General features: G+C 37.2%; 1 protein-coding gene across 2 annotated transcripts in view; it reads right to left on the bottom strand.

The window, feature by feature from the left end:
• VTI1A (vesicle transport through interaction with t-SNAREs 1A) overlaps positions 1-22459 on the bottom strand; it is a gene marked incomplete at its 5' end in the record, with an annotated part of 274237 nt that overhangs the window by 85009 nt on the left and 166769 nt on the right. For both annotated transcript variants that reach the window (XM_082002562.1, XM_082002563.1), the window contains 2 exons: positions 15522-15583; positions 18480-18550. In XM_082002562.1, the coding sequence (XP_081858688.1) occupies positions 15522-15583; positions 18480-18550 (133 nt within the window). The remainder of the gene's footprint in view (positions 1-15521; positions 15584-18479; positions 18551-22459) is intronic.

Raw genomic sequence — 22459 nt, 5'->3', positions numbered from 1 at the left:
GAAAAAGAATTTTCATCCAGTATTTAATTGCAAAAACATGGTGGGAGGGAAAGAGGACTCACGACTGCTTGCATCTGGAGCAGCCATTTTGCAATGTACAATAGAAATGCTTCAACACTGGTTGGTGCAGAGAAGTGTCCTCAGTCTTTTAAATTAATTTACTCATTCTGATGGTTCTTTTTTCCACAACACAATGTTCCCCTAAACCTCTCTTCCCATCTAGTTGAGCTCTAATCATGACCTAGCATTTGTTCAGATGTCCATAGTTTTGAGACCCATACTCCATATTAATCCAAAATGAAAAATTCAGATGAGAGAAAACAGCCAAACAGTTAACCTATGTGAGTATTGACAGTTTCCTGTGTGTAAAAGTCAGCACTTGCCAGAAAACTCAACCACGACAGAGTATCCAAGACGCAAAAGTGATTTCCTCTTGTAAGAACGAGACATCTCACAAGTGTTTGCTTTTGCCAAAGACTGACTTGAACAGTAGCCACAGGAAAATAATATGTATAAACTGGTCTGTCCTACTATGTGACAAACAAGTTATAGAAAAGCAGGACTGGATTATTTTTTAAATTTCTTCTAACACTAGTTACTAGCATGTCACATGCAGGTAGTATAATCATAGCACTTGCTTACTTCTAAAATGTGGGAAGACACTAGAAAATATTTTAAAGATTTTTTCCCTTCCTTCGTGTTTATTTCCAACTTATTATTTAAATATTCCCCTGCAGTGGGGAATCACACTACACGTGCACGAAAACTGCAAAGTGAAACTGAATATAAACAGAAAGTAACAGCTCTCATTTCACTGAGCAAGAGTTGAAGGCCAGAAAGGAAACAAATTGCTTTAGGGGTGGGATGTTAAGCAAATATTTACACAATTTTCCAGTTTTTATCAAACATAAAATATAATCTAATAATCATCTAAGGAATGTTTTGAGAACATTTTCCCTTAAGTATTACTCAACATTTAGACATGGATGATCAAAAAGTAGAGACCCACTCCCACCAAGCATACAGCAGTATTTATCTCAAGCTCTCCCTAGTAGGAAAGATTACAAGGATTAGGTTTCAAGCTTGTGCAATTGCCTTTAGACAAACACAACAATATGCTATAAACTACTATTCCCCAGATGACTTCAGAAAAAACCAACATGCTAATGACAATTAAGACTGGAATAAAAGAAGAGCCAAATAAGTAACAACGCAGGACAAAGAGGCCCCCTTGAAAGATGCATTAGCATGGAAGCCATCAAATCACGGGGTGGTGGCTTTCCATGTGGGAAGGCATTCTCTGGGGCCACTTGGCTTCCTGCTCACAAAGGAGTTCATTCCTTTAAATGACGATTACATATTCTCAGGGTTTGGATCAAAGAAAGCAGGGTATAGTGGGTCTCAAACTAAAGTCAGTCTCAGAACTCAATAGTTTAGAGAGGAGGGCCAGTTTTAATAGTTCTCCCAACCAATCTCTATTATCCAGGTCAGCCACAACAATATTTTCCTATGAAACCTGTATTTAATTGGGTCAGTGGAGCAAGAGGACAAAACAGAAACTCTACTGTAAGCTAGCCTCTACAATTATAAAACAGAGCTTTTCTCTGCTATCTTGTGCACCTGCTGCTCCTCTCAGATTGAGAGAACAAGCATTTGGGCACAAGCTTTTCCACTGATTTCAATGAACAGAATTATAAGCATACAAATATCACTGCCTGAAACAGTATAACATCTTTGCGGCGCTGCCTTTTCTGTGGGTTTGTTCAACATTCCCTACCCCACCTACGTGTTGTCTGTTTACAGCGCGCATCTCTGAGGCAAGGTCCCTATTTCCTTAGCTGACTGCTAAGCATCTGGAACACTGCTAATATGTTTCATGTAGTTTATTATAAAACAATTCTACAATATGTTTAACATCATATAATTCCAAATACTCTATCTTACTCCAGAGAGGACACTGGGAATTTACTAAGAAACAACTACTTGTGAGCAATTCCTGTTTGAAGAATTATAAATGGCTCATCTCACTTGATCACTTAGATTCCTCAAAAAGAAATCATCTGATGGAACTGGCATGTGGGAGCTTAATTCTCCTCTTGCTGGTAGAGCTTTAATAAATCATCAATAATTCAAAGATGACTGTTAAAATATGACCAACCAAGTGCATCAGCACAAGAGATGTTCTATAATACTCTTCATGAAGAGGGTGCTCTACAGCATCGTTACCAGTTATCACATTCAAACTTCAATTTACTCTAGCTTTCAGCATGTGCCTGCTACACAAACAGTCTAACAAACTCTCTTTGAACTTTACAGCTAAGCGCAGCATCATGTCACTGAACGTTTCAATAAAATGCACTTGAAATCCACATTTTTTATTTTCTTCTTAATCAGAAGTTGAACAGCAAAATATTGGAATTTCAAAGGTTCACTATTATGTTTTTGGTCATCAAGTTACTACACATGAGATAGATAGATAGAATTTTTATGCATTCCTAGATTATCTTCATGGCTTTACCCATCCACGTTCTGTAACAAACTATGTTTCTTTTTATTTCCCCAGAGGCAAGAGGTGATGGCCTTTTGGCCAGGGGAAGTAAGTGACTGTCTACCTTCACCCCTGAGTCTACACCTCTCTCCTCCACACCTTCTTTGAACACGGAAATGGCAGCGCTGTGATAGTAAGTCATAAAACATTGCATTTGTAGGAATATATTTCTTCTTTAAGGAACTCTAAAGTATTTAACAAATGTTTGTAAAGTACTGATTGTTTGCAGGTTGACAGCAGCTGGCAATAATACATCTCAGTGCACAGCAAGCTGTAAGAACACAGGAGCAGTAAGGAGAGTTTGATAAGGAAGAAGCAGTTGTCTGGGCTAGCACATAAAGTTTAACATTACTGCTCTTCTATATATACACTTAATCATTACATCTCCAGGGATGCATTAATTCTATTTGTTGAACAAATCCGAATACTCTTTTCTGTCTGCAACACATCAAAAATGACACCCAAGGAAAGACGAGCCTGTCACCTGTAGCCCTCAAAATTATATTATCTGAAGACAACAACAAAGAATTGATACCTCCTCTTTCTTATATCTACATTCAGTAGTTAAGGAGATCAGGTATGTACTTGGTAATGGACTGTTCTGGGAAATCAGATACTGCACACCCCTCAAGTCTAAATTCTTCCCATGCTTCTCTTTCACCCTTTTTAAATCCATTTAAGCCATGACTCCAAAGAGGACAGGCACTGCTACCAGTTAGTCCATCACTCACAAACTCTCATCAGGTTGTCATGTGAGGACCACGCACAGATTAATTAAGGTCATTTGCTCTTGGAATGCTTTGCTGAGATATGGAACATTATCCTCATTTTAGAGATGCACAAAACCAGATGTATCCACAGTTACCCAAGATATATCCAGGACAAAGCTAAGATTCACACATTAGTAGTCAAGTTTCTGATTGCTTTTCCTGGATTGGGATGGGAAAAAAAATCTCAACACCTTTATAAAATTAGAGACCGGTTAGTTACACAATATCTCAAAATCAGAAGGCAATATATCATGAAGCACATGGAAACATGCCAATGCTTAATATTCAACTTAAATGAAATACAGATATGAAAAGACTATAAAAGGGACACTTATAGCTGAGTCTTATTTTGTTTTATTTTAAATAATTTAACCATTAAAATACTGTGTATTTTGAAAGCAGATATAATAGCTCATGAAAGGAGATGTTTTCTTCTCTTCACTCATACGCTTGAAAATACTTTATCTCTAAAATTCATGCCAGCATAAAAAAGCTCTAGCAAAAAAAATCTTCTTTCCTCCCACCCCAAGACTGAAAAAATAAATAATATAATTAGCTTGCCTCTGAAATAGATTTAAAGACTTGGAAAGCTATGTCCTCATGTTTGTAATACTAAATGGAAAGTCAACACATTTCCTCTTAGTACACAGGCTTTGTTACTGAGTATATACCGAGTGCCTCTGGGTATAGCTGTGTTATGTAAGAATTGAAACAAAAACGAAAATCTCCGACGTACTAATATTTTGCTGCGAGTTCTTTATACAAGTGCATACAACAAGAAATGACTAAGATCTCATCCTGACAGACACTCTGCTGCTTTAAAAGATGTTCTGCAACTGCGCTAAAGAACTGGCATTCACAGAGCTCCACCTTTATTAGCAGACCCATTGCTGCTGAGCAGCTGTGTTGTTAAGCTCAAGACTACTCCTCCAGCCCTGCTGACCTGCAAACTCACTCTTAGCTGTACCACTTCCATAAGTTCTTTCCCTCCACTGCCTACTGGCAATGCCAGTCAAGCCTTCACTCAGTGATAAACCCAATTATATTTCCTCATAAAACACAATAAGACTGAGTCCTCCAGTAAATACCGTAAGTTCTACGCATCTTAAGCACAAGCTGTGAGGTATAACACTAAAATCATGGAATCATAGAATAGTTTGGGTTGGAAGGGACCTTTAAAGGCCATCTAGTCCAACCCCCCTGCAATAAGCAGGGACATCTTCAACTGGATCAGGTTGTTCAGAGCCCCGTCCAACCTGACCTGGAATGTCTCCAGGGATGGGGCATCTACCACCTCTCTGGGCAACCTGGGCCAGGGTTTCAGCACCCTCATAAAAAATTTCTTTCTTATATCTAGTCTAAACTTACCCCCTTTTAGACGAACGTTATTGTTTTAATATGGGATTGTATCATCTTCCATCTCCTTAAAAACGTGTTGGCAAACACGATTTTACTTATCAATGAATTTTTAATGTATTTTGGTGGCTATTTTTTGGTGCTCACCAAGAATACTCTGGGGAAATGGAAATCTCAAGCAATTTCCTTTATTTCTAGTACAAATACACCCATTCACCTCTACCCCTTGAAAAAGATTGGGTTTTGCTGTTGCTGTTTGTTTTATTCTGCTTAAGCATTGCTGGAAATAAAATAAAATAAAATTAAATGGACTGTGAAAGCAAGCATCTTCTTGTCTCCAAAGTTTTGAAATCACTGAACTTTCTCGTATTTAATATTTCAGACTCACTCCTCTAAATTTTGTCCAGAAAAATAAGATGGTCTTTATAGTCCAAAGATGTCTTCACAAAAGTCTGCAGTACTGGATTTTCTGATGCTGAGTGATTATGAAACCCCGTTTTGTTCTCAGAACTTCATGATGTATATCTATAACTCTTTCTTGTTTGTGAAGATAAGACCAGCCTTGTCTCTCTAAATGCCATTTCAAAGGAAGATTCACAGTTGTTTGACTTTTGATCTGTGTGGCAACTAGCTCGACCACCTGCGCTGGGTTCGAGCAGTTACTGAGCTTGCTTTGTACCGTCTTATGAACACAGCAAGCCTTTTAAACCAGAAAGAGCTGATGTGTGAATACACCAATTTACAATGTAAGTACAGCGTCCGACAATATGGGCATCTTTAATGACCAAATGTGTAAAGTGTATATATTGTTTACTGATTATTTCTTAAATAAAACAGATGGCTCATATTCTCCATCCACCTACAGTGGATTAAAACACAATGGTGTAATAGTCTGGTAAACTGGTAATGTGAAACATTGCTTTGTACTGGTGTAGTAGTATAAATAGCTGTTCACAAATGAGGTACAAAGCCCCACTGCCACTAAGAGTAATTAGCTTAAGGCTGTACTGAAAGAATGCTACCTTCACAATCAACACGTGTGCCATTCACACTGAAAACTGCAGTTGAAAAAATATAGTGGTGACAGAAAGCAGCAAGGAAGTTTCTCTGTGTGTATAAAGTAGACCATATGCTTCCCAACATCTAGGCAAGACTGGGCACACTTAGAACCACGTTTCTCAAACAATTCCCTATTTAAATGTATTATTTGCAGCCACATAAGAAAATGACAGAAACGTACAAGTGTTTTTTTTTTTACTTGCACAAGTATTTGTACCAGGAGGAAGGCAGAGAGTTGGTGCAAAAATAATTTTAAGATGCAATTTTTATTCGAGAAAAAAAAATATCCATTGGAGTTGCAATCTTAAACCATCAGCAGATCTACTAAATAAGACAAGGTGAAGATTTTGCTCCAACTTGCAAATGTTACGAAAAAGTTCTGGGTTACAGCTTAGTTAATATAACAAAGTCCAAGCTAAACTAAAGCTCTTGGGTAATAAATGCTACATAGTGAGATCCTGCAAGCTAAGCCATGTTAACACTCATGGAAAAATGCTAGTATTTGCAGAAGGCCTATAGGTCAGTGAAAAACTCTTCTGCTATGTTTTTAAACTGGAGAGCTCTAATACCACTTATAATTCTAAGAAATTGTATCTGCTGGCTATTCAAATTCATTGACTAATTTTTCAAGTCTTCAAAAAAACCCTATTAATAAATGGATTTTAAAATTTGATTTTAAAATCTGAGTTATAAATTCTAAGACTGAAGGAGCACTAGCACTGAAAAGGTTGCAAAAGTCTCTCCATTGTTTATATTATTCTAGATATTTATGAAACAATTTCAATTATTTTCAAAGAATTACTTTAGAGCTACACAAATATTGTAGAGAACATAAATCCCAGTGTTTATGGTAAAATGGTTTTTCTCTGTCTTTCCCATTTTGCTCAATTTCCACATTGACTTTTCTTTGCCTTCTTGATTAGGTTCAAATTTTCCATATTAAAGAGCCAGCCAAAATTAGCAAATTTTCATCCTTCCTGTCATCAAGTAGACTAAACAATCTCTCAATGTAAGACCACACTTTCTCATTCATGACTTTGTTATTCTTTAGACAGATGCTCAGCAGGTAAAGTGATGTGTGAACGTTTCTTCTGCAGAGTTTTACAGGTCCAATACAACATACTTTCATGCTACACAAGGATATAAATTCTCAGTTTTGGTCTTGTCCCACAGCAGCGCTAATTTATCTGAAAAAAACTCATAAGTAATCCTGGTTTTCCTTAGCTGTTGATTTCTCACAGTCATCATTTATGGCTGCCTTTGTAAAATGACAACAACAACAAACAACACCTCCTCAAACAAAGTTTGCTCAAACTGTAAGAGTTCCTCATTCAATATTAGGGCTACGGACCAGCAAACTACTCACACAAGTATGACTTACAAGTTCAGGTCCTGGATTTTGTGGTAGCCCTTGAGCCCTTGACTTGAACAAAAATTGTACTCAAACCCCAAGTTTTCCTTTGTTCCAGTTGTTGGTCACTTAATCTCTTGAGCACTGCAACTCTGACCTGCAACTATTGAGCTACATTGAAAATGATCTAATCTAAAAGATCAGCTAATAAGGACAAGATTCTGATATCACAGCAGTTTTAAAACAGTTTGATGATTTCATTGTTTTCTTAAAGATAAATTCCTTGGTGTGTGATCAGAATCATGCCGGAAAGCTGAATTAGTTTTGCTTTTATTAAAAGCTGACAATTTCAATCACGTGTGGCAAGCAAAGTGCCAAGCGCTACTGGAAATCATACGCAGAATGCACAAAAGATCTTCTTTACCTGATAAGGATTAACAAAACTTCTTGCAGAGACCTGAGAGAAGACCAGGAAGAACAAACTCCCATTCCCACCATGTGTTTCCAAATAATAGAACTGTCCAAAATGCTGGTGTGTCTATGGGCAAGGGTGGGAGAGATCAGTTAAAAATTCTGACGTTTGTTTGACAACATTACTGCCTTTTTCTTAAAACCTTTAGAAGTGCCACAAAAAAAGTTAAATCTCTGTATTTTGTTGATCTTGTTTGAGTTTTAAATGTTAACTTTTAGTCAGTTAGCATACAGTCTAGTTTTAGTCCAGATGCGCAACCTCCTGAGAATGATTTAATTTTGCTGTCTCTATTTGCAAATCTCAGTGACACATATGCATGAAGCTACTGTTTGAAGAGGCTGAGCTTCCAGGATTTGCCCATTAGAACACTACCCAATTCTTCCATTTTTACATTCCTGAATCCCATCAGAAGGCTTGGCTTGTTGAAAACTGGAAACTATAATTTAATTCTGTACATTATTTATGTTCTCTAATTCTTGAAAAGTTCAGCAGACATTTCTTTTCACAGTAGAAGTCATGGGCCATGACAGAGCACAGAAATCTCAAATGCACCAGCACATAAAAGCTCTCTTGTCTACCCAGGAAGGAAGATTTGGGCTAAACATTAGGGAAAACTTGGAACAGTTTGATTGAAGAGACGGGGAATGTTCATCAGTGCAGAGCAGGCCAGACAAATATCTGCCAGATTGAAACAGTGACAGTCAATCCCACCTTAACACAAATGGATGAACTTTTCTGAGATCACTTCCAAGATGATTCTATTTCTTTTGGTAAATTTTTGGATTAAATTAAATGACCCATGTAGCAGGTCTGTGATCAGAAAACATTACATGTAGGAATTTACGGCTTAAACACTCTGTAGTAAATTAAATGTGTAAAATTTGGCATATATTGTTCTGTGACAGTTATAGTGTGAGTGGTATCAAGAACAACATGATTCTTAATTTACTGCTGGCCCTAAGGAGTTTGCCTTCATTGATTTCTGAAGAATTGTGTCCAATTATTTCAGCAATTACCAATGTCAGTTTTTGCCAACAGGTTCCCTAGCTCACCCTGCTTCACATAAACAATCTCGCCACATTGAAAATATTCTCACTACGTTCACAATTCCTGAACATCATGTCAGAGAGAACTCATCCAAGAGGAAGCTACTTGTAACTACTGCAAGAAAGCACTGCACTGATTATGCTGAGATAAGACATGCTTTCTTATGCAAGCATGTCATGGGACATCTATTGTGGTTCAGACATGACAACACTGAGCATGAAATGCATTTTGTTTCACTCATAACACTGTGAACCTTTTTAGGCTCTAACTGCTTAATAATAGTCAACATATCTCAATACAAAGAACAATCACGAAGGGTTACATGATATTTAACCTATTATGATGCTTTAAATTCTTGGTATATGCAGTCTAGGACTAGCTTGGGTAATTATCCATTGGGACCCTGCTTTCCTGTAGAAACATAACTGTACTTTAAATAATGTACTTTGCAGCTGTTCAGCTGGACCCAAGTAGATGGAAGGGGGGCAAATCAGATAGTAATTCCAGATGATAGAAAAGAGGGAATGGAGAGGACAGAACAAAGGCCATTGTACATTTAAAAAAGGAATGAAAAAAGAGAATTAGAAATGTTGTCTGAAGAATGCTGAGAGCTGTGCTTATAATGGACGTAGTGTGGGCAGCTTGACACATGGATAAAGCTTTCCAACAGTCTGAAAAATAAAACAATGCTACAATATAAATGCCTCTATTTCAATGAATGGAAGGCATACCCTTCTAAGACTAAGTTATTAAAATGTAAAGATCAATCATGATGCTCCTTTCTTTTTTTCCCAGGTTTGAAGTAAACTGAACACTGTATCACTTAGGCTGTTGGAGCTGAAGGTTTGCAAAGGCTAAGGTGGCATTAAAGTAATCATAGCTACATGCTTGCAATGTTGAAAATGGTCCCATTCTGTGAGATATTCAGCACCTTCAGTATATGGCTTGGAATTCTCTATGTAAACTGCTTGCTGTAGCTACGGTGGTAATACAGCAGCTCAGAAGACTTCCTATCTATGATGCACGAAGTGGAAAGTATTTCTAACACTGAATTAAAGTAGAAAATTCAAAAGCTTTTTGGAAACAGCATACGGAACACTGTTCAAGGAAGATGAGCAAGGTTTGTTAAATGGCTCTCAACTGATTCTTAAAAATAAGAAATGGTTCTTACATACATCAGATTATATCATACCTAAATTGAGAACAGGGAACCCACAGTGTCCCCCACTACTTTAAAATTCTTGCTGTCCAGACCTAGAGGTACATTTGCTGTTTTTTTGGTTGGACTCCGAATGATGAAGAATGCTCACCCTTGGGAATTTTGCTGACACTACATTTACGTTCTCCAGATGTTTTGTGCATCATCTCAACAAAGAAACAAGCTTTCTTTTTAAAGACAAAGTGAGGATCCACCAGGTTCTACTTAATGCCAAGGTTTAATCTGGAATAACAAGCTGTATGTTCCTTATCCAAAGACTTATCTTGTGATAAGATTCTGAAAAGATTCAATACTTCGTAACTGATAAAGATTAGTTAAATTAAAACACAAGCATGTACAACAATATAAGAAACAAGTAACTATATTAAATGCTTAAAGGTCAGGAAATTAAAAAAAAAAAAGTTCTTACACTGACAGTAACAAGCACTAAAATACCCTATGTGTATTTTATGGTTTCCATTTAACAACAGAAATATTAAGGACAGGGTTTGCTCTGTAATCGGCCTCGAGCAAAGAGCACAATAAAAGCCATCTTGCCCCAAGAGATGACCCGGAATCATTCTGCCACTCCCTCCTTATTCAGTCTCCCTCAGGTTAAGGGAATTGCTCCTCTGGTTTAAGTTAACCATATGCTTAAAAATGTTTCTGAATCAAGGTCTAAATTACTGAAGGAAACAGCTGCAGCTGTAAATATTCAACACAGAGCAGACATGTTGCTAAAGGATATGCCGTTGCAATCACTTTTCAGTGTAGAAATAGATCTTGAAGTAAAAATAGAAATATATGTACCAAAAAGTTGCTGAAATATGTTCTACTCAAACTTCTTTTGGCTTGAGACCAAATACGCAAAGTTCCTGATGGAAAGAGGAATTCCTCTATTAGCATGAAAACAAGGCAAACCTAACTGCATATTAAACTTCACTCAGCATCTGCGCTACGAAGACCTTCCTCCAGAAAACTGCAGAGACTCAACAGTCATGGCCTAGTATGACTGATACTGCGCTGGGCTTTAGCTCAGAAGAAAATCTTTTTTGTTATGGACTTCTGGGGATGGAAACAGAGATTGGTGGGGAAATAGGGGAAAAAAACAGTGACAGCACTCGCTGTTTGTTTTGGTTTGCCTCAACAGGCACATGACTCTCTGCTGCATATGGAAATGTGGGCTTTGTAGTCAAGAGAAAAGGCAGAACACACATAATTAACTTTTCACATCTCTGAGAGTGTGAGAAAGCAAATAAAAGAAGTCTTGTGCATCCACTGTTTAATGGCCACCCAACCAGGTCAATGGGTAGAGGTGGAGCACCCCACACCCTGTTTAAAGAATTGCCCTACACTGAATGTCATCTCAGCTTAATGACCACAGCGTCATTAACAACTGCTGAAGTTGTTTGGGAACTGCTAGGAATGACTGCAATCCAGGCCCAAACTCTAAGAGCCAGTTCTAAAGCACTTCTGTTTTAAATCACTTCTGCTTAGGACCTGAGGCAATGGACACAAGTTGGATGCTGGGAAATTTCGATCAGATACCTGAAAAAATTGCTTATTTCAACTGCTACTGGAACAGATTGGTTAGGGAGGCATTGGTATCTCCAACATTCAATGTGTTTGAAACTTGACTGGAGAAGGCTCTGAGCAACCTGCTCTAATTAGACTTGCTTTGAGCAAGAGGTTGGAGCAGATGACCTGCAGAGGTCTCTTCCAACCTAAACTGTCCTATGTTTCTATGAAATGTTGAAAAATAACTGTAAGGTCTGGACTATCCTTGGAGTTCAAAAGTACAAGGAAGTTTCACTAGAAGTAATGCAGGAAGCAGGACTACCAGAACTTTCCTGGAAAGAAGAGTGAAGAAGCTTGACTACAACCAGCACAGAGGGGGAGGCATTCCCTGTTTCTGATTGTAGTCACATTGGTCATGCAGCTGTTGGCAAGTCATATAACGTATCACCTGAGAGCTGAACACCTATTGCTTCATTTCTATCAGCTGGAGCTAGTGTGTTTGTCCTATTGGAAATCAAATTTTAAAAGTCTGTTTTATAAGAGCAGATGTGTTCATAAGCTTCTCAAACCATCATTGATAACAACTCAGAAGACTGAAATCTGAAGATTAAAAGAGAATTTTTGGCACAAAAAATTACCTGGTAAATCAGACAGAATAAAACATTGTTCTAGAAGGTAGCAGCTATTTTTCTAAAATATTTTTCTGCAAGTTGGAGGGGGTAGATAGAATTTATCTGCTAATTCAATAAAGATTTAAATCTACTGGAATTTTTATCTGGTTACTTTTAGGTTGGTTTGTTTCCCACTGGGCTGCGTGTGGCTTGGAGACTATCCAAATTCTTTTCTTAAAAGCTTTTCTAGGCTATTGGCTTAGGATATGGGCAAAAGACTGAAGATCTTTCAGAACATATTCTTTTCTGCTTCTTTCTAACAGACTGTGTGCACCCCAACTCACATTGGGGTAGAGGCCAAGGGATAGATGTCTGAGACGGCAATATCGCAGATGACCGCAGAAGATGACATTTGCTTATATTAAAATCTATTATTTGAAGATTCTGTAACTGAAAGTACACTAAGCTTCTGCTATAGTCACACAGTGTTAAAGAGGAGTCATAAAATGTCAAGATGTCCAGAGCTATAGATACATGAAAGAGGAAATTATTAATGACATTATCAATATGCTGATATTATCCCAGTAATGCAATGCCGTAAGGGGAATATACTAGTTTAGCAGAATCTCAGCAGGTTTATTTACAGGAAAAAACAAAGAATATTATGAACGCATAGGTCATTTCAAAGCAAGAATATTTAAAAACATTTATTACAAAAATTTCCTTACCCAAATACCCAAAATACTGGAGATAACAAATTCCAATATGTAAGGCTGGCTACCTTAAGTTGCTAGAGCAGCAAACTGGGATAGGAAGAACTGTCCCTATTCTGCCACTGATTTCCTTAGTGAGCTATGGCAACCTACAAAACCTGTCCCTGCTTTTACTCCCCATCTCCAGAACATTTATGCACAAATACATGGCCAAGGAATTTAGGTCATACAAAGGGAATAATTTAGCCCTCTAGCTATTTAAGTATCTAATCTCTTACTATATTTGGCCAGATTCAGAAAGAGATGCTGCTTTCCCTTTCCAAGATGGTAAAAATAGAAATAGTTAGGCATTAATTTGATGCACAGGGTGTTAGGCTGGCATACGACTTCAAGCATATCAGCAAATACATATTGTGGGAGCAGCAACTAAGTCGAGCAATGTTTGGTTTAACATTACCTTTTCCTTATAATAATGATGTGAAGAACAGTCCTCCAGCGTTTTTCTTTATTGGTTCCAGTAATTAAGTGAAACATTGTGTGGTGTGTACTGAAGTATGCAGAAATTAGGACACAACTGCCAATCTGTGCTAATTATTTTTCTTACAGTTGTATTTACCTAATTTGTGCTGATTTCTTGGGTCTGTATTTTATGATTGTTCTTGTGACTGAACAACACTGGGATGATGCTGAGGCTGGGATAATGCTAGATCCTTCTACCCAACTGTCATAAACAAATTAAATTCACCACAGGTCTACTTATTACGTGTTTTTAAATAACATCCTGAGAATCTTCTGCAAGTTGCATCTATGCTGAGGCACTTCTTTTGGCACATTTACCTGAACTGAGCTTAAATCTCAACCTGCCTTTCACCCAGATGGGTGACTCAGCCCAGTGTTTTTGTTAAAGAAAAAGGAAATCTGGTGCCTTTCTGACACACAGAAACATGCCATCTTGGTGTTCAGCTATATAATCCTTTTGTCTGAAAAGAAGAGCCCAAGTATATTTCAGAAAGATGATATTTTTCATTTGGCTTATGGAACACTTATAAACTAGGACTCCTAACTGTGATTCCCAAACACAAAACAAAGTCAAAGGTTACAGCATATGTTTTTGTTTCAGCTTCTTCAAATTACTTGCAAATGTATTCAAACACAATATGAGGAGATACTTTATTTTATTGAAAATAACAGACTACAGGGTGCTGCAAAAGAGGCTGAGGTACCTCAAGCATAAACATGGAAAGAATACATTGGTTTAGAAACCCATAAATCCTTATTTGAATCTGCCAACCTGAAAGCCAAGTAAAGCTCGAAAAAACTATTTTTCCTAAATGCTATGTCTGATTAAGCCATACTATTAAATGACAGCTGAACTTTAACATTAATATGATATTATTTAAATAACTGCATGATTTTTTTTACACTAAAATGATGAATGATTTTTGGACAGCTCAATTGACATAAAGCAAGAAACCCCTTTAATGAGATTTGACAAAATGGAGACATATGCAGAATATTCGTTACAGCTCATGTCGCAGAGCCCTTCCTGGGGAGACTTGGGTTTGGTTGTGTCTTTTCTTTCATTCTTTTTTTTATAGTTTATTTTGATTGTCTACAGGCACTGAACCATCCCTTTCAATTGCCACTTCCCTTCTCCATGGATTTTGAATTTAGCTTGTGTCATTTACATATTACTCTTAATCAGAGAATTTTATATGTTACAATTTGGAGTTGGAATTGTAAGAAATCTGTGGAATGAAGGCATGAGGTTCAGTCATTTTAACCTTTGTCAACTGGGTATGCAAGGAACTAACAAAGATATTTTTCTGAGGAGACTTATGAAGAGATAAAGCTTGCACTAAAGAACAACATATTAAATTCTGGTCTTGATATTTTCCAAGCCAAGTGACAAATCAAAAACTCTGCTAAAACTTTCACTTCTTTTCTTCTTTTTTTTAATAAGCAAATTGCATGAAGCAAATATGCAACATAAAAGCCTATGGCAAGGGTAATTTCATACTGAACACTTCAGAGGATGCTCTAAACTCCTTTAAAACTGTGTTTTCATAGAACCCAGCACCATCTACTAGAGGGATGCTTTTCTTTTTCAGGAAGCTGAATATATACAGAAATATGGACGTCACAGAGAAGCTCAGGTGCTGTTTCACTGGGTAAAGAACACATATCCAGAGACACCACTGATTAAAAAAATCTGTCTGGGAAGGTACTGTAAATTTAACGTGGCTAGTAATCAAAGGATAACTCCCTCCCTGCAGTCCCACATAGAGTTTTAGGATGTTGCAAATTTTTCCTTTCTGTATCACCTCACTTTGATCCCAGGGACAATGTTCATAAAATTGAAAGCATGGAAGATATGCTAAACCCACAAGGTTTGGCAATGTGTCTACCCCATCTATTTGGACAGAATTGATCATCTTAACCTTTTCTCTGTGTGTAAACTTACACTGCCCCAAAACGTTTACAAACTCTCTTACATAAAAACTAACAGGTAAAAAGCCCTGAAAACATCAAAATCATTCAAGAATAAGGAATACGGGAAATCATCATCAAAAAGCTTAATTTTAGAATGCACACCAAAAAAAACCCCAAATACAAAGAAACAAAGATGAGAAATGACTGAGCAAGGGGTAATCCCTCAAGCTACAGAAAACTCTTTCCATAGCTGTGATAAAGGCGTCTATCTAACCATGGCTGCTTCACTACCAGCATTCATTTGAAAGACATTCTACATCGCAGCCTGTGTACAAAGAGTCAGGTAGGTCAGCAAAAAGGTGAGGTTGAATTAATACTAAAAATAAAGGCACAGAGGGAGAGAGTTAAAAAAGAAAGAGCAGAAGTGTCCCTACCTTGGCCTTACCTTCGCAACATTCCTGTCAAAATCCTGGAACTCTTCCCCAGGTTTGCATCTGTTTCTCTAAGCTGGGGAGAAGAGAGTCCCATTAAAGGCAAAAGGCACATATACTCCATTCTGTACAAAGGACAGATATTTCTAGTGTCATTTGAGACAATCAACTTCGGTTTTAGCCCACAACAAACTCACATGTAAAAAGGACACTGAAGCTCTGAAAATTTAAAATGTTTTGTCTGGTTTTCACTTACATAAAAATGAAACCCACAAAAGATAAGACACTGAGGCAACAAAGATGAACCAGGATAAAGAGCAAAAGGTATACAAATAAAGGGTTGCAGGTAGAAGCTATATAAACTGGTAGCCATATTTCCCGTTGATGTGTGTACGTGTATTGGTTATATATATTAGCAAGGGCATCAAGGGATGAAGAGACAGCCATGTACTGTGTTCTTGATGTTTACGAAAAGAAAAAAACCCGTATCTTTCTTCCACTGTTTTTCAAAGACAGTAGTTTAAAGAAAAAGCAGAAATACAAAATATTGTCCTTTCACCAATTCTGTGTAAAAGAAATATGCCTATGCTGTCCCTTAAATACAAAACTTATACTGACCTTACAGCAGCCACCACTGGGATGGATGTCCCAATACTTTGTGACCCGTATACAGTATGTACATAAGGCACAGCTGCATAATATATATTTTTGCATATAAGGATCACTCACTTAAAATAGCATTTTTGTGGTTTATTAGGACACAGGAAACCTACATTTACAGCTAAGCTTAATTAGCTGACTTGTTCTACAGTTCTTAAAAATCTTGCGAAATAGATAAAAGCACAACTGAATAAAAAATGAAATTGGGGAGATGAAAAGTTATGAAGCAAATGAATTTCATATTAAAAAAGAGCAACGGCTCCTATTGTTCTTTAAAAGTGATTAAAACCTCCCCTCTATTTTTGCATTTATTGGTGTCCCACAGAAGGAATTCTAGAAATGAAGAAGTGTATAGGAAGAATCGAGTTACTCTCCTGTTGCCTCTTTTGCTACTGGTAGCTAGATGAGAGACACTTTTGGACTTTTTAGAAATCTTGGAACCAGTGGGACATCAAAATCTACTGTGAATGATAATGTAATGATTATCAGTTACGAAATAGCAGGGACCACTGTTTCTAACATGCCCTGAAACACAGCTGTGTGTACATACATAAAAACATTCTTCTCCTCATGAAAGCTGAGTATTTACCTCTTCATTATCAAATCAGATTGAAAGGATTACCTGACTCGTTGACTTCTTACCAAAGAAACTTTGAAGACAAAATGCATCCTGTGTTATAAATCCATCAAAACAGTAACACTGCCAAGAAAAGTGGCAGTCTTCCAATAGCAAATCACCTTCACCATAACAAACCACTATTATATCTTGAATATAAGCACAGCAGCAATATTAAAACCCGTTTCTATTCCGGAGCCCAATACTGTAAATATTTTCGACCAGATTTAATGTCTATTACTGAAATCGGTAGTTGCAATCAATGACACATAACCTTTCTGCATAAATTTCCTCCTTGTTCTTGTAGAAGATACTAAGGAAATACCAAGTAGAAGCTGGGACTGGATAACACCAACCAAGACTTGCTCTTAGCAATATCATATTCAGTGGGAAGGCTTGCACTGACTCTCAGATCTCTGTAATTATGTGCTATGATGGAACAAAGATGAGCATTATATTCCAGGGAGGCCATTCCCTCATTTTTTCCTGATTCATCTAGACAATTCAAGCTCCAGAAAAGCAGTTTAGCCCAGTTTGACACGAGAAACAGAAGAAAAAATGTCACAATAATTTTTAAAAGGCTCATTAAAAAGCCAAGTCCTTATCTACGCTAGAAGGGAATCTGAAGTACAAATGTATGCTTTACATTGCTCTTTTATTATTCATAAAGATGCATTTAACACTTGGGGCTTCTCCCTTCTCACAGAAAAGTAGCGCTCTCCTTTTTACCGTTACATGTTTGATCCTAACTTTCCCCTCTTGCTGCAGGATTCTACCCAACAGCTAGAAGCAGTACTGGTAGTTAGGAAAGGGAAGCTGAATCTTAGAGGTTTGACAAACTCCTCTAAGCAAGATGACCTCATATTTTTATGGTAATAAAAACCCCACAATATAAGTGAAAGAAATGTTAAAAAAAGAAACAAACACGTACACACATAGTTGGAAGATCTCTAGCTACCTCCCAAGAGAACGCTAAAAACCCACCTTTTCTTCCTGGCAGAAAAAAAAACATGAAGAGTTTCAAACTGTAAGTTTGTTTTTATTTAAAACTGAAATATCTGATTGTAGTTCTGTGAGTGGAAATCAGAACGAGGGAGGCAAATGTCTTAGACTGAAGCTCAGAGAAGTTGTATGCATTGAATGAGATGGGCTTCTGGGCCTCTTCATTAACGCTACAGAGTAAAGATAATCCCTACGGAGGCAACATAAGACAAAAATGAGACAGATAGGTTATCTTGACTATAGTGACAGAGCAGCAGTGTAAGAAACCACTACCCTGTTCTTTCATACAGAATTGCCTAAGGAGGCAACTATTAGCATTTGCAGCTACAAGGCGGATAAATTATTAGAAGCTAAATCATGATACTGAACTTTGTTTCATAGAAAGTCCAAGAAGCCATTGCAATGGACACTAACAAATCCTTCAAAGCACAGAAAACTGACTTATCTGTGACGGTAGCGACAGAAAGTTTGCTTCCAACAGGGGATTTGGTGACTTCAGTGTGACTGCCCGTAGGAGTGGCTTTGCATGATCGGGCCCATATAAGACATTTGCTGAGTGCTTTGCTGCAGATGGTGGTTACATCTCACAGCAGCAACTGATTTATATGAAACTAATCAATACACTGGATTATATGCACAGAGAACTTGCCAAAAGCAAATAAAATCCAAGACCAGCAATTGTTATCAAACTTACCCTTTCCCGAGCACGCTGGATCTTCTCTCTGTCATGGCTGAGGTTTTCCAGCATCTCCTGTCCAATCTGCTCTGCATTAAAAAATCAAAATGCAAATCATGAAAAATGTAGCTTGTGACTGTAAGGCCTCAAAATGCCAGGTTAGATTGTAACGATGGCATTTAATAGATGTGGTAGCCTAATCACTCCTCCTAACTGCAAAGAGGAAGACATCATTATACTAAATTTTAAGTTTTTCAAGCAATGTAAAACTGAAGAAGTAACAACCAAACCAGAAGCTGTCCCCTTGCAATCTCTCGAGGTTGTCTAGGCCCTGAGAATTGACGTTGACCTTTGGTCTGTGAAACAAAGGCAAGAAGAATTTCAGACTTGCTCTAAGTGCTGGGTGTTCATAATTCCCATGTGCTCCTTAAGCCCACTCCTTGTCTTAGAAGAGAAGTCAAGAAGTATTTGCTAAAACACCAGCCATCCTTATACCTCTATAGACACTGAGAAGTCACATTAGAAGAAAACCATTCTCTGTGCCTCTCAGCATTTACCATTGATGCTTAAATAAAAGGCTATTTCAGGCTAAGCCCAGTTACTGGTGTCTATTTTGCTCTGTCATGGACTATTTCTGGCAAGCTCAGAGATACGGTGTAATGGATCTCCTGATGTTTTTAAGAGAAGACACATACATTAATCTATTGTCATCACCGTTTGTTTACCCAGGGGTGGTTTGCTTCCGCAGCTCATGCTGAACCAAAGGTTGCAAAATTATAGTGGAGAGGCCTCAAGATATGGTACAAAGACAACACAAGATGCCAAAACTTTACTCTTCAAACAGCTTCAGTCAAATGCACCTCTTACACTGAAATATTAGCAGCAAGTATAGAGAAGAGATTTTAATCTTCAAAGCTCTATAGAAACGTTAAGAAACCCTCCCTGTATTTCCCTGAAGGAGAAAAAGAAGTTAAATCGTTCCCATTTTACAGTTGGGGAAACAGACCCAAGCAGCTGAAGCAGCTGTAGCTTGCCTCAGGACACACAGCATGTGTGAGACAACCAGCATTTCTGTGCATATTCATTTAGGCTCCTTACCTAGCCTGCCACAGATATGCACCAAAACTGAGTAAAACATAAACAACAAAAAGCATGTCTTGCTTCTGTTCTGGTGAATGAGTGGGATCTTAAAATGTCATTCGCTGAGAAGCCTCAAGAAAATTAATCATTAAAAATGGACCAATATGTTGGTAAAGCAAACATAACTTTTTTTTTTTTTTTAATAGAGACAGTCAGTTTTCAGAAAACAATCCAAAGTAGAATCACCTCAAACTTTAAAAATTTGAGGCAAGCAATTTTTTTTCTAAATGCATTTAACACAGGGTACACACTCTGCCAGATAAAGTCTAAGGAAATTCATTACCTATATATTTCTCTATCTGTTGCCAAATACAGTACAAGTAAGATAAATATTTCCTCAGATATCTGACCACAAATTGACATCCTCATTATGCTATCTTGTCCCCCTTGGCTCGCTGCTCTTTACTTTTAGCTGTATATACAATGCCTCCCAAAGGTGAAATGTGGTAAGATATGTGGTTATTGAGTTAAAAAAGCTGTATAGCTATACAAATGGTAGCCTAAGAAAGTGATTCAAGACAGAGCTTTGCCTATGTCTGCATGTCAAAGGACTTACTGGATGAAACTATACTGAGCTTATTCCTCAACAAAGCACTCAAAATACTATAATGCACAGACAGATACATGCATTCAGTGTAATCTGATAGAGAGAAACCAAAGCAAAATCCTTTAAAAATAAGAGAGGAAAAAAAATCAACAAATTACTAACCAAGTAGCATGAGGAATAATAAATATTGCTAAAAATTATACTTATTTGCACAGACATAAAGGAGTGCGAGGAGCAGATTTTCCTTCAAAGGAATAACCATAAAGTAAAGGGCTAAACTGGCTTGGTATTTCACAAACAAAGCTCAAAAATATCTTTATAGGAAGTGGCTCTCTTTTTATTACACCAATTTTAAGCAAGTTACTGTGGGGTGTTTTTTTTTTTTTTCATCTTCTTCCTGTCACTGGCAAGTTCACACTCTTAGCTTTTTATAATGATTGAGTTTATTTTCCAACCATCAATGTGACAGCAGCATCAACTGTAAGTGAGGGTAAAACACCGTCACTTTGACGAATAGTGTATTTTCCTCTCATTGTCGATGACTGAAGACATCAATAAATAAGGAAGGAGAGCATGTCAGCCAGAATATCACAGAATGAATTGTTGATATGACACTTAGGGATTAAACCTTCAGCCATGAAGTTCAACCTAGCAGAGGGGTCTGAGAACTGAGATAGTTGCGTTTTCTTCCCAGCAGCCTCTATAGATAAATAATTGGATAGATCATCAATTTTACAGGAGCAGCTTTACTCTACATGCACTTTAGTTGATGATCTTTGGCCTTTTTTGGGCTAAAATAACAACATAAGTTGAACAAAGAGACGTAACAGAGGTAACATAATCTCACAATAAGTTTGCAAACATAAATTGAAACCTTTATCCACAGATCCTCTTCATATCCTTGTTCTACTCAGAAAATTCACTGATGACAGTGAAACGTGATTTTTATTTGGAAGGTCAAGACAGTAAAACAAAAATATTAATAAATACAGAAAATACAGATTTATAAATGATATGAAGGCATGTCTCCTCACTTGGTTTGCAACTGAAGGTACCTGGGATTGGAAAAAAGGTAACATGAGCCCACGGTACATATAATTACAAGCTTGGTATCATTGCTATCTGCTTGATGTAATTTTTCAAGTTTCCCCATGACTCTGATTTTTTCCTGCCAGATAAAACCTTCATCTATGTGACAGATTCATGCTTTTAGTGCAACAGCACTGTATAGATCTTTCCAGACTACTTATAATGCAAACCATTGACGATGCTACTACAGTTATGTGAAAAGGTCAGGTTTCTAAGATATACTGTAGTGCAGATGCATGAATTAAGACCAATAAACAAACTGAAGGGTGTTGCATGTTGCCAGTAATGGTGTTATTTCCGTTGAATCTTAACAACCTCAATTATTTGGGGATTATCCCATCCTTTTAGTCAGTATGTACAATGTTTAGTACAGTGCAGTCCCAAGCCCTACAAAAGACTGCATGGTGTTGCCTCTTCTAACTGAAATTCCCAAAGGGAGGCATAAAATTATGTTCAAAAATTACAGCTAAACTATGAGAAGCAGAAGGGTGAATTAATTTACATCATTTTTATCTATGTACTGACAGAGGGCAGGAAAATTCGATATAGAAATTATCTCAGTCTTAAACAATGCTGTGATGAACAGAAAAATAATTTCTGAAAAAGTACATAACTTAATATTAACAAGCATCAGCCTTAAAGGATGAATGCTAAAATTCACAGCTCTAAATGTATTCCTCCTAAAAGGTCTTTGAACAAGGTATGGGTAATCAGCCTCTTCAGTGTTGAACACTTCAATAATGCTATGCTGTGGGTCCAACACAAATGGTGCCTGGTTCTATGAGACTGTGTCATACAAAATAAAATATAACATTTCTTATCCTAAAACACTGAACCTAATTAGAAGAATGAAGACGCTTTCCCCAACTGATGAAAAAACAACCCCCCCCAAAACCCAACAAATGCAAACCCAACTTCTCCCTTCATGTGTGCAAAAATTGGCACATGGTTTTCAAATTTTACACTGAGATAAACCCAAAAGACAATGATCACTCCAAGCAATGCTTTACACTCCTGAATATGCCCTTACTTTAGAATTTGCCTGTAACCTATATGCGGTATTTATTTAAATGTACAAATCATAATTATTTAATACACGTTCTACAAAGCTTGATTTCTAATACCTACACACATATCAAGGATGCAAAATAAGTTGTGCTTGACTGGTTTATCTTTTCCTTTTTTTTGCCTCCAGCCATTTAAGCATTTATTTACTTTATCA

Source organism: Phaethon aethereus (genome assembly GCF_964289735.1).
Source record: "Phaethon aethereus genome assembly, chromosome: 7".
Classification (NCBI taxonomy): Eukaryota; Metazoa; Chordata; class Aves; order Phaethontiformes; family Phaethontidae; genus Phaethon; species Phaethon aethereus.
This window is presented reverse-complemented; position numbering and strand designations above follow the sequence as displayed.